At 41.9% G+C, this 15,190-nt stretch overlaps 1 protein-coding gene across 3 annotated transcripts in view; it reads left to right on the forward strand.

The window, feature by feature from the left end:
- Positions 1 to 1,406: 1,406 nt before the first annotated feature.
- Positions 1,407 to 15,190, forward strand: part of NKAIN3 (sodium/potassium transporting ATPase interacting 3) — a 353,682-nt gene continuing 339,898 nt past the window's right edge. For 2 of the 3 annotated variants that reach the window (XM_032126410.1, XM_032126416.1), the window contains exon 1: positions 1,408 to 1,724. In XM_032126410.1, the coding sequence (XP_031982301.1) occupies positions 1,671 to 1,724 (54 nt within the window). In that variant the 5' untranslated portion in view covers positions 1,408 to 1,670. Of the gene's footprint in view, positions 1,725 to 15,190 lie in introns of all 3 variants that reach the window. The other variant, XM_032126426.1, reaches the window with a different exon arrangement.

The raw sequence follows: 15,190 nt of genomic DNA on the forward strand, positions 1-15,190 counted from the left end.
TATAAATGAACAGCTGTATGTAGTTGGCGGATGCAGTACTGTGTATTTGAGACATTAATCAGATATCTCACTAAAATGCCTTGCAGAAGATAAGGTTTTGTTTTTGTGTTGTGGTTTTTTTTTCCCCAGGGCAAGCTTCAGTGTTTCACGGCAGAAGTCTCTGTATTGTGGAACAGCAGCTGGTAACAGGCTGTAGGAAAGTGCTGTCTGGTGAGTGGAACGTGCCTTTATGCTTGTAAAAAATGATCTAATTTATCTATACTTTGTTGGAGAGGGAAAAAAAGAAGGTAGCCGATACTTCATCCATGTGTGAAAGTATTTTTAAGAGTCGGTGTGTATATTTGGATTTATTATCCCGCCCCAGAACATTACTTGTCTATGACCAAACCACGTATGTAGATGTAGGGACCACAGTTTCTCCACTGATCCTGTTTCTCTCAACTGCCCCTGGAGAGGCCCCTGGAGAGCACTGTTTGTTCATCCGTCTCCTTGTACGCTGTGGACTTGGCAGTACTGGATTAACGCTTGGACTTAACGATTTAAAAGATCTTTTCCAACCTAAACGACTCTACGATTTACCATTGCCAGGAGCGGTGACTGTCAGAGCCGAGCCCCTCTCCCCGGAGCCCATTCCCAGTTCACACCCGCCAGGGACAGCAGGAGCCGGCGGGCTGTCCGGGCACAATGGCGTTGCCAGGGAAGGAAACCCCTTCCCCCAGCATGACTGGTGCGAGGTCAGGGAGGGGATCAAACAGCCCGAGCAGCAGCCTCAGGCACCCAGACACTCCCCGCTCGCGGCCGGGGCAGCGGGACGGGAATAGGCTCACTGGGGTACCGCCCGCCACCCGCTGCGAGAGAGCACCCAGCCGCTGCCAGAGGGAATCCCTGAGGATCGGGGTCCCGGCTGCTTCCCCTGCCCCTGGAGGCCGCTCCGACCCCGGCACAGCGCTGACGGCGAACAATGGCCCGCGGCCGTCCCCGGGCAGCTCCGGCCGCCACACGGGCGGGCTGCTCCGGGCCCGCCCCGCCGCTCGGCGGCCGCCGCTCCCCGCCCCTCCACGCCTCGGCCGCCCAAGTCCCTTGAACTTTCCCCGGGCGCTCGCAACAAGCGGCCCACGCCGGGCTGCCGCGGCCGCCACTGTCCACACAGCCCCTCGCCCCTCCCGCCAAGTTCCCCTCAAACACAGCCTGCCCTCGTTGCCTCCAAACCCCCTGCAAGCTGCCCGCCCGGGGATCCCCGGCACGGCGCCTGAGAAAAGCCCGCCGTCCCCGCTCCTCTCCCGTTCACACCTCGCACAGCTCCCACCGCCCACCCCCCCGCCCTCCCTCGCACGCCCACCCGCGCCCCCCGCCTCCCCGCCCGCGTTCTCTCTGCCCACCCCGCCCCGGTCCGCGAACGCCCACCCCCTGCCCCTTCCCCAGAGCCAGACCCGGGCAGAGCCCTCCGCTGCCGCCGGCTCCCATCCCTGGGGCCGCGCCGACCTCCGCGAGCTACTTCCCGCCGCCGGAGAGAAGCCCCTCCACAAAGGAGCGAGGCAGCAGGAGGCAGGGGACACACGCACGCCCGGCCGCTCCGTCCGGATGCGGTGAGCCCCCCGCCTCGCCTCCGGGGCCGCGTCAGTGCAGGAGGGAAGAAGCGGAGCAGCGGCGGCGGCTCTTCGGCTGCCACCATGGGCTGCTGCACGGGGCGCTGCACGCTGATCTTCCTCTGCTCGCTGCAGCTGGTGAGTGCCGGGGCACGCTTCGGCTTCGCGGGAGGTGGGCAGGGACGGGCGCTCTCCCCCCCGCCCCGGCCACGGCCGCCGGGGGCGCGGAGCGGCGCTGACCCGGCCCCGGAGCTGTCCGCGCCCGCCGCCCCGACGGCGCACCCTCCCCGCGCCCCGGCCTGTAAGTTTCGCGGTGCGACGTGGCGTGGGGGGAGAGCGGCCCCGTGGCTGGGGGACGGATAGGGTCGGCAACCTGGGGAGGGTGCCGCGGCGCCCCAGTCCGGGCGGCTGTCAGCGCTCCCTGCCTGAGGGAGAGCGGCTCCCCCGCCCTGATGTCGCTTCGAGACGGTGTCACTCCCCGCTGAGTGCCGGGCAGGGGCTTCCCCCGTCTGCTCAAAGTAGAGGACGAGGGGAAGAACGAGGCTGACGATGCCCTCGGTCGGTGCCCGCGGGGCGGCGGTGAGGCCGGACACTGCTGGGCGCTGCCGGTGCGGTGGGAAGATGCGGGGACCGGCATCGCCGCTTCTTTCTTTTTCTATTTTTCTTAACCCTTGTAAAAACGGCGTGTGCCGGCTCTCTCCCGTGACTTTTCTTGGGATTCCTTTCCTCTGATTAAGTATTCCTCAGCGTGCAGTTGAAACAACAGAACGGTGTCGCTTCTTTTCTTTGTTTAGTGGAGTTGGTATATTTATTTTAGAGAAGAGAGTTGTTGAGATAAATCACCGCCAAACAACAGTAATCTTTCCTCTGGCTCATTAGCAGGATGATAAAATAATACTTTCCTCTTAACGGTAGTCCCTGGTCCCAAGAGTGTTTTAAAAGATTTTTCTCTTTTCTAGTGACTCAGTGTCATCATTTTGCCACATGTTCTCTCTTAAAATGAGTGCTATTCCTAAAGTGTGTGTGTGTGTCTGTAAAAGAGAAAAGTGGGATGCATTTAGGTTGGGGGGGGGGGGGGAGGTGTGGGTTTGTATTCGTAATCCTTTGCGATTTTTCTAGTTTTCTCTTACAGCACTTTGAAATGGCTTCTGTTTCAGAGGTAATACTCTAGAAGTAATTGTACATACTGCATTTATTTGAAGATCCCCTTTCATTTGCAAGGCTTTGTGCCAGGTTCTTAGCCTGTGTAAACTGGTGTGTCTCCATTGTTTCCAGTGTGAGCCTGGACCTTATTCAGATGTGCTTTAGAGTGATGGGCTTAGTGTGGTATAAGTAATTCAATGGCACAACCGTGCCAAAAACCAGAGGAGGCATATGATTTGTACTTGTAGTGTAAGGAAAGTGTTCTTTATACATTGCTGTTATTTTTTATTCCTTGTTTTGTATCAGTTTTGTGCTAAAGACTGCAGCAGAATTGCTCCTGATTTACATCATGCCATGTGGGAGGGGAAACAAACCCTATTCAAATATATCTCTTTTCCAGTTATGAGGATTATAATGACTGTATTTACTATTCTGTAGAATTACTGGGAGGCTATAAAAATTGAAGTAAAGTGTGAATGGCCAGCATAATCTGCAGAGAAATGCATAAAAAGTCTTTCAGGAAAAGAGTCGTGTTTTATAAAAGACCTATCAGATGATATAGCGACTTTCAAAAATTACTTAAAGGCATAGTTTTTTCTGCTGTACTTACCTGCTTTATAGTGATGTTCCACTGTTACATCGACATCTTTTAGGTGCTGATAAATGTCTGTATAGCAAAATGCTGTAATTTTAATTTGTTTTCATTTAAAAATACAAGTCCTTCTTTATATTCAAGAAGTAATCTGGTAGATATTATGTCCTGGTTCTCACCAATTAATTTTTGTTAATTTTTTTGCAGTAGCCTGGAGGGGACATGGCTAGGATGTGGGGGCTATTCTGTACTACCTCACATCATTGCCAGGGGTGGAGGAAAAGGAGTCTGTTCAGGAGAATGGGCTCCTTCCGGCTGGGCTAGCGTGGCATCAGTGCCTAGCTAGAGAGAGCGGTGGGGTGGCCCCAGTTCCAAGCCAGAGGGAGCATGGCTGCATGGCTGTGGTCTGGTGGGGCTGGGATGAGCATTTTGCATGTGAATCTCTCTCTCTTTAGTACACTTTTGTTATTAATATTGTTGATGCTACTGTTCCTTTTCTTATCTCATTGCTGTTTCCAGTAAATTGTTCTTATCTCAACCCACGATCTTTGCCTTTTGTGCCTCTAATTCTCCTCTCCAGGCACCTGTAGGGGGAAGGGAGAAGGGAGAGAGGCAACGAGGAAGTGGCCGCATGGTTTGGAGAGTCTCAGTGGGAGAACTAAGTTGGAGAGTATCATTCCTAAACTACTACACGTGAACTTAAAGCTCAGATGCTTTCCATGATCTCAGTGGTGGCAGTGTTCAGTTTATATATGTAGAAGTTATCACCACAGGCAGTTTTGGACCTTTTTTGAATATTTAGATTAAATCTTGCAAAATCCAATCAAATCTTGCAAAATCCAATCACTTGTGCCAACTTGTAGAATTTCAGAAGTACTGATGATTTATATGACTTGAGGAAAAACTTTAGAAGGAAACAGATGGGCACATATTTTAAAAAAGTCGTTTATGTTAGTCATGTTCTGGTCATGTCAGAGAAGGGCCTGGGAACAGCTCAGGCTCAGTCTTCAGATTAACCTTTAGATATTACCTGAGAAAGAAATATCTTATTAAATACAGTTGGCAGCACCTTTTATAGCATGCATGTACTATGTAGATTCTCTTCTGTATAAGATGGGATTAAAAGTAAAAAAGTCAAATCCCTTGAGACATGTTCATAAACAAGATTTGCTTCTTGTTCTAAAGAAGAGTGCATTGTTCAGTGTCCTCAGAACACAGTTTCCTGATTCTTTAAAACTTTTGTCTTCTGTAACTTTTGTCTTCTTTATCGCAGCAACATATAAACAAACAGCCTAGGCAAAAGTGAGGAGAAAAACAGTTGTTGCATTACTGTGAGTAAAATATCCTTTCTCTAGTGTTAACCCATTAAGTGCATTAACTGCAAGAAGATTTGTTTGTAATTTTCAGTGCTGTTTGTCAGTTATGTTTTAATCCATGAAAGTGGAGGTTTTTGACTGACACCTTTTACTTTTTTGTAATAAACACATTTAAATGTTGAATTCAGTAATCCTAAGGACAGTCTGTAGTTAGTCTTCTATAATTTAATAATAACTTCATTTGTAAATGGAAATCCATATCATTATGTGTAATACAGAACTCTGGAAAAAAATCATTGAGATGGAAGTGTAGGTGGCACAAGTTCAGGAAAAGCTGCTAGTCACTTTCAGGGTTTCCTTGGACCCCTTCAGGTGGATTCTACTTCTGAAAACCAAGAAAATTTTGTGTAAGGAGAACTGTGTCTTGCCCCACCACCCCTCCTTGATCTTTCACTGTTTTGCTCTTCCTGACTGAAGCATTGTCATATGCCATTGCCAAAGGTGTCTGAGCAAAGAACACTGAAGTGTATGTGTATCTTTGTGTGCATAAATATGTCATTAAGATTATTAGGAGCTATGTACACATTGGGAAAATATATCATAAGCACATATGGATCCTTTGGATTACAGCCATAATTCTTACTGGTGCCACTAGAAGTCTGAGACATTGGCCTTGTCTGTACTAGAAAATTAAACCAGCTGGCAGAGATTGTGCCTGTGCTATTGCAGACACCATGCCATAAAACACTGCAAGATGAAAATGTTTGGAAAAGAAAAGAAATTCAAAAAACATTAAATTCTGAAAGGGGTAAATTGACAATAAATTGTAGCAAGATGTAGCTGTGTGAATCCAATTGGTGTTAATAAATGTCACACAGCGAAAAACTTCATGCTGCTTTGAAAATATATTTCTGAGAAACTACCTTTGCAGGATAATGTTGTTTCAACATTTTCAATGAGTGGAAGTTTTTGGGACCTAGAAGTATACAGATAAATGAACATAAAGAACTCTAAATACGAAGATGGTGAATGAGATTTCAAAGTGGTGAAGGGACGGTTGTGGAAAGTGTGTGACTAAGACCCTTCATGGTTTTGACAGTCTCATTTTATGTGCTTATTCTTGGGCTCCTCTGCACTGTGTTCCTTCTGTAGGTCCTGATTTAGAAGTGTATGGTTTATCCAGTTATAGCTAGTGTAAAATAGGTTGTTCCCTATTTAACCTGTTACTTTCCAAATAATTAAAGTGTCAGCAGGCTACACTGGAAAATTATTCCAGTGGAAACACGACTTCTGTGTACTAAGTTTGACTAGTGATTGTTTGGGAAGTTCAGTTGATCATTTTAATAGCCTAATCCCTTACAATATTCAGAAGATTTATATTTATGATTACCATTATCATTAATTATATTGATGTATGTAAATCCTTACATTTGGAGATGGTACTGTATCCATTAGAATGTTTCATCATTTGTTACTGGACCTCATGGAATTTCAGAAGTTATGTGGGGAAGTGGTATGTGTATGTATCATGCATAGATTTTCATCTCATTTTTAAACACTTTATAGAGCTGGACACTCTATGACTTTGACTCTCGATGCTTGTATGTTAGAACTGACAAATACCGGTTATTCAGTTAACAGCTCAGGGATTCAAGGGAATTGATACATTTGAGAAAGTAAAATCTTTGAACCAGTAAATTGCTGAACTTTTTATGTTGATAAAAGAATCACCAGCCCATTGATCTGGGGATGAAGCATATGTCCACTGATAAAAGAGGAGGAAGTTGAGGGAGTGCCCATTGTACTAGCAAGGATGGAGAAAGCTTGGGATTTTAGCCACAAACAATGCCCTGGTTGCAGGATGTTGCACTTTCTGTTATAGCAGCTGAGGTGTGAATGGTGTTTTCCTCTGATAACTCGAATGACATCCCCAAAACATGTAACCATTGCTGGTGGCTGTACCTAAAAGGCTGATATGCTTGTGTTGTGGGTGTATAGTTGCATTTAACCTTAACATTGGAAATAATACACTGTATCCAGTAGAACTACTTGAGTTAAATACTCAAAATCCAAAACACATATGATATTATACACTTTTTAGGATCTTTCTCATCAGGGACAAGAGAGTAAAAACTAACACTGTTTTCCATTTTGTGATTTTGTTTTATTTTTCAAAATTGTTGGGAGTTATATGTTAGTAAAACACATATTCTGAGCTCCTCAGCACTGTAGGATTTAACCTCTCCATGCACCAGAAATTCAGCTTCAGAAGTGAAATCCCCTCCTGCTGAAACTGCATGTAAGACTTCTTTCTGTTCAGTGTTCCAAAGTTAGAGATTCAAAACTTGAGGAACCATGAACTTTCAGAGCCCTCTGAAATTTCTGAACTGGGTGAATTTCTGAAAGGAATCATGTAGCTCTTGCTTAGTTTTAGGCTCCATCCACCACAGAAGGCTATTTTTCTACAGTTCCTGGCTGCTCTATGGCTGATGGTTAATTGTCATATAAACATTTAATAAATACATTTATAGTGATGAAGGGAAGGAATTAAGATTTCAGTGATAATAAGGACAATTAATACACTGAAAATTGTGAATAATATAGCTGTTCTTCCTATCTATAAGATCAGTAAGCTTTGTAAATAGTTATTTTAAGAACATTCAGATATGCTGCTGATTTGCTTCTATTTCAAGATATGCTACATTCTACCTATACCCCATTCTTGGGACTAGGAAACAAATATTGTGGTTTGGAAAGTCATTGGAATTCAGGATAGTATTGTTGGATCTAAATAGAATTTGGGTAGGACTTGCAGAACTTGAACACCATAGGTTTATTTTTGGAGATCATTTGGGTTTGATTGCACTTGCAGTTGTTTAGATGGTGTTTTAATCTTGCTAATTTTTTCAGGTTTGGAACTGAAATAAAAACTTTTAAGACTAGGTAATCTTAGCTCATGTTTTTCTGTATCTTACTTGCATCTTATAGGTGCAAAGGGACCCTTTTAGTTTTAGGGCCAATCTGGTAAATTGACAAATAAGTAATAAGATCACAGTTCCTTAATTTTTCAGGTAAAAGTGTTGCATTTTGGCCCCCTATGATATACAAATTAATTTTCACATAAATAAATGAATTTGATTGATTAGATGACCAAAGAGAGATTCTCACCAAGAGATAGTCTCACCAGTCATTGGCCCTGATATTGTACAAGAAAAGTGAGTGGAGGTTTTGTCCTTCACTTGATAAGAACTGGAGTAAATTAATGCATTCCATACTTGCTAAGATGATTACTTCTTGGATGTGCTCAGTGAAGTGGGGAGGCAAAGGACCCACGATGCAACACAGAGGAAATTCTGATTGAATACTAGAAGAAAAATCATAGATTATTGGATCGTGTTTTTGAAAGAAGTTTTGGAAACTCCATCCTTGAATAAATTCAAATTGAGCTGAACATAGCTCTCAAAAACCTGATCTAATTGAAGTTTATTTGATGTCAAATTTGGCCCTGCTATGAATAAAGGTTTTACTGGATGAACTCTAGATACTCCTTGCAACTTAGGTTATCCTGTGCTTGTATGATCTTACCAGAGCATAAGGAATAAGGGTCTTCAATTTTTTATTAGGAGGGTATTTAAAATACACAGTAATTTGAGTTATTTTGAAATAATTAGTTTCTTAATTTGTTATGTTTATAATGCAGTGGAAATAGGCTTGATATGGCAATAACAATTCTAGTATTCAGTTGTATCTCTTGGTGTCAAACTTTGGTGTTTAAGTAAATGAGAAATACCTGTGACGGCCTTGAGATTTATATTTCATAAATAACAGTGCTGTGATACAATGTAGTATATCAGATCTTTCAAACTCATTAATATTGATGCAAAATATATTTCATTCAGTCAGTCTTGTAATTTATTGCTAAGCAGTCATTTTGGGGCAAAACCCCTGTTATTTCTGTTTTTACAGGGAAATGAACTGGACAGTTTTTGGTTCTAGATGACTAATATAAAGGAGCAGTAATAAGTGACTGTGTGGTTCAGGAGACTGATAATATGTTACAGAGTCTTTTACCTCTACGTCACATTTTGAAATTCACTGCAGGTTAGATGAGGGCAATTGTCATTATGAAATGTTTATATCAAATGATACTGGTCTTGCTATAGCGTCAGTATAAAAATGTCATCTTAATAGAGAGATTGGTCCTAATTTCCACCTTTCATATTATACAAGAAGGGTGAAGATTGTTGAGCATGGTACTGTGAAGACCAAAGTGATGTTTTTGCCGAAGTTTCTTTCACGTCAGCTTGTCTGGGGTGCGAGCGTGATAGTGCAATGAAGTTTGCACCACTGCCTTAGCTCATACTGGACATGATATCTTTGTAAGCTTTATAACTGACATTAAATAAAAATGACAAATAATGTTAATTGCATTGGTTTTGTGTAAATTTAGTCTTTTTCGTTGGTCAGAAAGAAGACCATTTATTACTGCTTTTTATTTAGTACAATTTGTATTGAAAATAAAATTCAGGCAGTAGCAAAGGGAAAGTGTCTCACTTTGAATCTTGAAGCAGCTCGGTTTTGTCCAAGATGAAACAGTATTCTCCATCTCTCATGAGCAGTTAATGCACACCTTCCTAAAGGGTCTGCCAGCAGGTTTTGGATCAGACACTCGTATGCTGAGTGAGACTTGCAATTCCTTGACACAGCTGTGCCAGCAGCACTATGACAGGTTTTACCGTGTCATGGGCTTTTTTTTCCTTCCTTGTGTGACCAGTGAAATCTTTGTAGTCTTGCTATGGATCTGTGCCTTTGGCAGGTCTGTAAAGGACAGTGGTAAGTGGGATTATCACTGTACTCTGATCTCAGGAACATGCAGAGTACTTAAGACCCTGGTTATGAAATGGTAGTAAAAGATTTTATTTTAGACCTTTTGCTTTTTACTATACTTCCTTATCATCTTGTCTTTCTTCAAACACAGCCCTATCTTGCATGTAATCTCAACTCAGATGGATTTTTTAATGCTGTGGTGATTTGGGACTTGTTCTTACAAGTTGCTGAATGCCCTACAGCTCTCATTAAAGTTGCTGAAAGTCATTCTTTCACATATAGGCTCCTTATAATGGCAGGTTCAAGCAAAGGCAGCAGTGAACTTCTTCCACCTGGTGAATGCCAGTAGTACAGTAAAAGAAAAGGAAAAAGGAAAATTTTCTACTTAATACAACAGCCAGTTTTGGACAAATACCCCTTACAGAAATGAATGTTGTAAAGAAATAAAATTGAAAATTTTATGATATGCAGAAGGAAGATAATTGTAAACCAATTATTTATGTTGAGGGTTAATCTTGAATAGTCACACTTGGTTCTTCCACAGGTCTCTCCAAAGGGGTTGATAGAAAGGTGGGTGTGGTTTGTTTTGTTTGTTTTGTTGGTTTTTTTTGTTTGTTTGTTTGGTTTTGGGTTTTTGGTTTTTTTTTTTTTTTTTGTTTTTTTTAATTTCATCAGTACAGAAGTTTTGGCTGAGAGTAGGTATAAATATATATAAAGGGTATATGCTTGGCAATGAGCCAAATGGAATTCCCTGAGGAGGGTTTTGACACACACCAAAGAAACTACAGATGTAGCAAAGTAGAGTAATACTTAAGAGATGAAGCATGAGCAGAAAGATCCTGAGATGCTTTTGTAGCTAAGGAGATTATGTGGGAGCATGGGATGAAAAGTATAGAAAGGTGCGTTTAGATGAATGTAAAAAAAGTGGGATGTGGAAGCCCTCTTCATCAGAGAGAAGAACGTTGCCTATGTGTGTGGGAGGCATTCCTCCCTAAGGTATCACTGAAAATAAGATCTTCAGAAAAAGATTTTTATTTATCTTTTCTAACCTATTGCTGCTGCTGCTAAGCTAGTTTCTCACTATTCTGTTGTAAAGTTACTGTGTTAGTGTCAGACCCTTTGAATAAAAAATGCCAGGGGAGCAAAATCTTATGATGATATTTTCTAGGGAGATTGGAATGACTGGCATGTTTCTCATCCAACTCTAGTTTTTGCCTGTGGTTGAGCCTTGAATACTCTGTGTTGTCCTGGGAATGCTGCAACTTCACTGCTCTGTTGGCAGTTCCTGGAATCTCCTGTGAGCAAAAGTGCTCCTGGAGCTTAGGAGCATGCAAGTGAAGCTTAGCACAAGGTACAGTGGAAATGAGTAGACATGTAAATACCTAGAAAACAAAAAAAACCTCCTGGTTAAGTGCAGCTTCTTAGATGGACTGAAAAGAGCTCATGTCTAAATGCATTTTGGAAAGAAAATTCTGTTAAAATGGAGTGCATAGAGAAACATTTTTCTGGGAGCTTAGTCTCCATGATCAACGAATAAAAAGTTGAAAGATTCTGAAGCTGGAAACTGTAGTGCATTATAATACAGGAATGACATCACAAGAATATATTGTTTTGCCTCTGCTGGCGAGCTGTTTATTTTTCCTGCTAAAAGCATGCTGTATATTTCTATTTCCGAGTAAGCAGGGTGTTTAATTTCTCTAATATGTGTTTGTTTCATGAGTTAAGTCGACATCACCAGGCCAAGTGTGTTTTGTATTTTTAACTGGAGCAGAAGCCTTGCTGCTCCTACTGATTGAATAATTTGCATCATAGAAACCTGAAAAGCCTCTCTGTCCTCTAATGCAGATGGAGCTACTCTTAATACTGAAGATAGATGGTCTTCGCTTGGAGATCCCCCAAGCAACTGAAGATTCTTTAATCAGACTATAGTCAGTGAGCTGTACATTTGTAAAATACCTGCTTTAGTGTACCTACCAACATGGGCATTTGGGAAGCCCAAAAATGCCCAAATTTGGAAGACAATTTACCTCTGTTTCCAGTTCTTATGTTGGTTAGAGTCACAGATTTGTTCTCAGCCTCATCCTTCTGATAAGCCATTTCTGTTCACGGCAACAGGAAGCTCTGTGCTCGAATGCCTAGCTGTGAAATGATACACTATTTCCATTTTCATGTTGTTTTTTTTTTTTTTTCCTGGAGCCAGATGATTTACTCCCAACTCTCCTCCCAGTATTTCAGAACAACTTCTAAATTCTGATCTTCATCTGTTTATCATAGTAAGATTCAGACCCTGTTCCCCAACAGTCAAGACTGTTAAAATTCACTTGTGATTGTAAATAGGCCCTGTATGTTGTTCTTATCCGGGTGATTTGCAACTATACAGCGTAAGTTTTGTTTAGTTGTATAGTTGCTACAGTTATTTGTAGTTCCTCACACGATGTTGGTTGCACAGTATTATGAAAAGGTCTGATTAGTTCAGAAAAGAAGGAAATATGAACAAGTGATAACAGATAGATGAGCTAGTAGTGTTATTTACTGTAATGCAGTTATTAGAGCACGTGCAGTGGGAGTGTTAGGATGGACTGAAAAAATGCTTCCAAGCCTGGATTTACAGTGAAAAATTAGACATATGAATGGCAGTAGCCTACATCCAAACTTCATTCACATGTCAGAAATTAGTTTAAGTACATTGAAATATATTAGATGCCATGAATGGCTTTAAGTTTTATATACTAATGTATAATTTAGTCATAGTGGTTTGGTGAAAGCCAAAGCTGACTGAGTTGTGCCAGAAAGTAAACCACAAAGTGCCAAAGTTTATTTAAATTGGATTAAATTATGATGCCCATCATTTCTCTGTTTTGTTTCATGAGTTAGACATCATGAAGATAAGTGTGTTTACATTTTAATTGTAACCAGTTACATTTGTTAATCTGTACAACTGTAATCAATTGAATGCACTGATGACTCTTTCAAAGTGTAGCCTGTGCAGCCGAGATGTGCTGCCTTGCTCAGCGGTAATGCAGTGTGTGAAGCAGCCTCACCAGCATGATGCTGACACCCATCACGTAGGTACATGAACCTTATTGCTTGTTCTGTTGTGGGACGGGTACTAAATCTGTATCCACCCTGATCTGCTGAAATTTTCTATACACCCTGCATTTTTAAAAGAAGTGTAATGCATGGTGGTTGGAGAGCAATACTGCCTATAACCTCTTCTGGTCACATTTAACAAGCCTGGATCATCTAGGGGTGGGGAGAAGGTGATGTCAAATAATTTCATTGCCATTTTTGTATCCATGAAAGGTTCCGAGTTTCAGTGTTTAAGTCAGTATGTGATACTTACTTGCACTGAAAGCTGAGGGGCTGTTTCTGCGGTGCCTTGTGGCCAAAAGAGTGTCCCGGTTAACCCGAGATCTCACAGAGCAACTGAGATTCTGGTGTATTCATTATAGATTTATTAATTTAATTATTTATTATTTATCTTTACTGTGTATTTGGTTCTCTTGGCCTATTCTGACCGTGAAATTCTTGGCCCATGAATTTCTTAGTTTTCTCTGAGATTTCTAGGCTGGACTATACTTGGTCCACATGCCAGTCATGCTGGAGGGCTCCAGTACTGCTGGGGTTTCACTGTATTTATTCATCTGTTGAGCAGCTGAAGTAAATAATGCCCCCAGTTCAGGGCTGGTTTTGCCCTTTTAGAGATCATTTGAAGCACACTGCAGCTGAGGTTGGCTCTGGATTAGGATGCGTAACTGAGGTACAGCCTGCCTCGAGCACTTACAGACCAAAACAGGTAATGGAGTCAGGAAAAGAAATGTGCAAATGTTTTGCTTTACGCTCTACAGAAAGTCTCTGGAGTCGTAGTTCAGGCTGGTTTTATGCTTCACGTTTCTGCACACAGTTACAATAATTCCCTTTTTTATATTGGCCACATGTGACCATGAGAATCTTAACACTTCAATGGGCAAGTTCACTGTATTTGGGTGAGCTCATAATTTGGAGAACACATTTCTTTTTAATTGTGTACCATTTGCAAAGTGATTTAGAGGAGCTAAAATATATTGCAAAGACAAAAATCTTTCTGTTTCAGGAGGCATGTACTAAGTATGGATTCTCCTCTGGAAAGATTATTTTCAGGAGCTGACAAATTTGAGTTGATCCCTACACAATTAGCTTTCCTGCATAATGAGACTTGCAAATACCTACATCTGCACTGACTGCATGCTTCTTTGGGGATTCCCCATTGTATTGTTACCTCTGGCCACAGGCACTTGGGTAAAACAAGAGTCAGTCTCTTAAGGACATTCTGGAGAACAGGAAAAAAAGCAAGTATCCCCTAAATACTGGAACTGACCATCTGTATACAGGGAAGGGACAGTTTTAAGTCAGGGAGGACTTTTGTTTCTGCTGATAGAAGCACAGTTCAATTTATACTAAAAGGACCATGAGTTCATGGTTTTCTTATTATGGTACTTTGTCAACTCATTTGCTCAATCCAATTTTTGGTGACTGGAATTGGCTAAAAGATTACAGGATATTCATTGCAATAGGAAGAAGAAATCCAAATCTCCTGGGCGGCAAACCTTAATTGTTGCATTTTCTCTGAGTGGTGAATGCACATTGAATCCCAGCTATCTATGCAGAAAAGTAATTTCCAAGGCAGCCCATTCACATTCAGTTTTTTTCCACTAAAAGTGAAGCAATAAATTATGCTGGTGTTTAAGGGGTAATCTCTGTGACTTTAAAGAACATAAACTATCAGAGGCACACCAGTCTGACTGTGCTAAATGCTGAGCACCTCCTTTATCCGAGTGAGTAACCTCATCTCCCACAGAGAACAGCAGGAGCTACAGATACTGGCGTCCTCACTCAGTGGCGTCACTACTCAGAGGGATCGAGCTGTAACTGAGGCAGCTGTGCTACTGGCTGGGCTTGGTAAGTGCAGGCACTATTAGAGGGTGCCATTAGATGAAGTCACTGAAGCATTAGGAAGCCTGCAGAAATGAGTACCCTCTTCCAATCTGAAAAGTGTTGTGGTTGAGAATATACCCATTGGACATCCTCAAGGGAAGATTTCTTTCACACATACTGGCTCTATCAGTGTTACCAGCCAGCACTTCACCAGCATGAGACTTAGCCTTGTAACATTTCACGGATCCCTACATCATGCTGAGTAGCGCTGGTCATCTATTATTAATATGCTCACATTTTTTGCTAGACTAAAAGTATATTATTTTCTTATTAAATCTTCCATTACTTTAAGATGCTTTTAAGGTCTGTTCTGCTCTCATTCTATTAGTTGGGAACAAAAGCTTTTCAAATGTCAGAAGTTAATATATACCGATATCTGAAAAAGCAAGAAAATACAACAGATTTCGAGGCAATTTTCTTATACAATGACGTCTTAAAGTTTCATACATTGTTTTTATAAAATATTTCCCTTTTTTCTATGTGAGGGCATATTCACACACAATTCCAGTTTTGCATTAGAAATACTGGCTGCATGACAATGTGAGACTTTCTCCTATAATGGTTATTATTTGGCATGCATAAAGAATTTTAAGAACTCTTAAGTTGGAGAAGTAGTATTGTGTTTGCTTACACAAGATGATGAAGGCAGTCACATGTTTATTCTGCTTGGAGATGGCCAGAGGGAAGCCAGTGTGCACCTAGGAACTGTGAAGTTAGCATGGTGTGGTGCCTTGGTTAATGAACCTGTAGAG

This window comes from Corvus moneduloides, chromosome 1, assembly GCF_009650955.1.
Source record: "Corvus moneduloides isolate bCorMon1 chromosome 1, bCorMon1.pri, whole genome shotgun sequence".
Taxonomy (NCBI): Eukaryota; Metazoa; Chordata; class Aves; order Passeriformes; family Corvidae; genus Corvus; species Corvus moneduloides.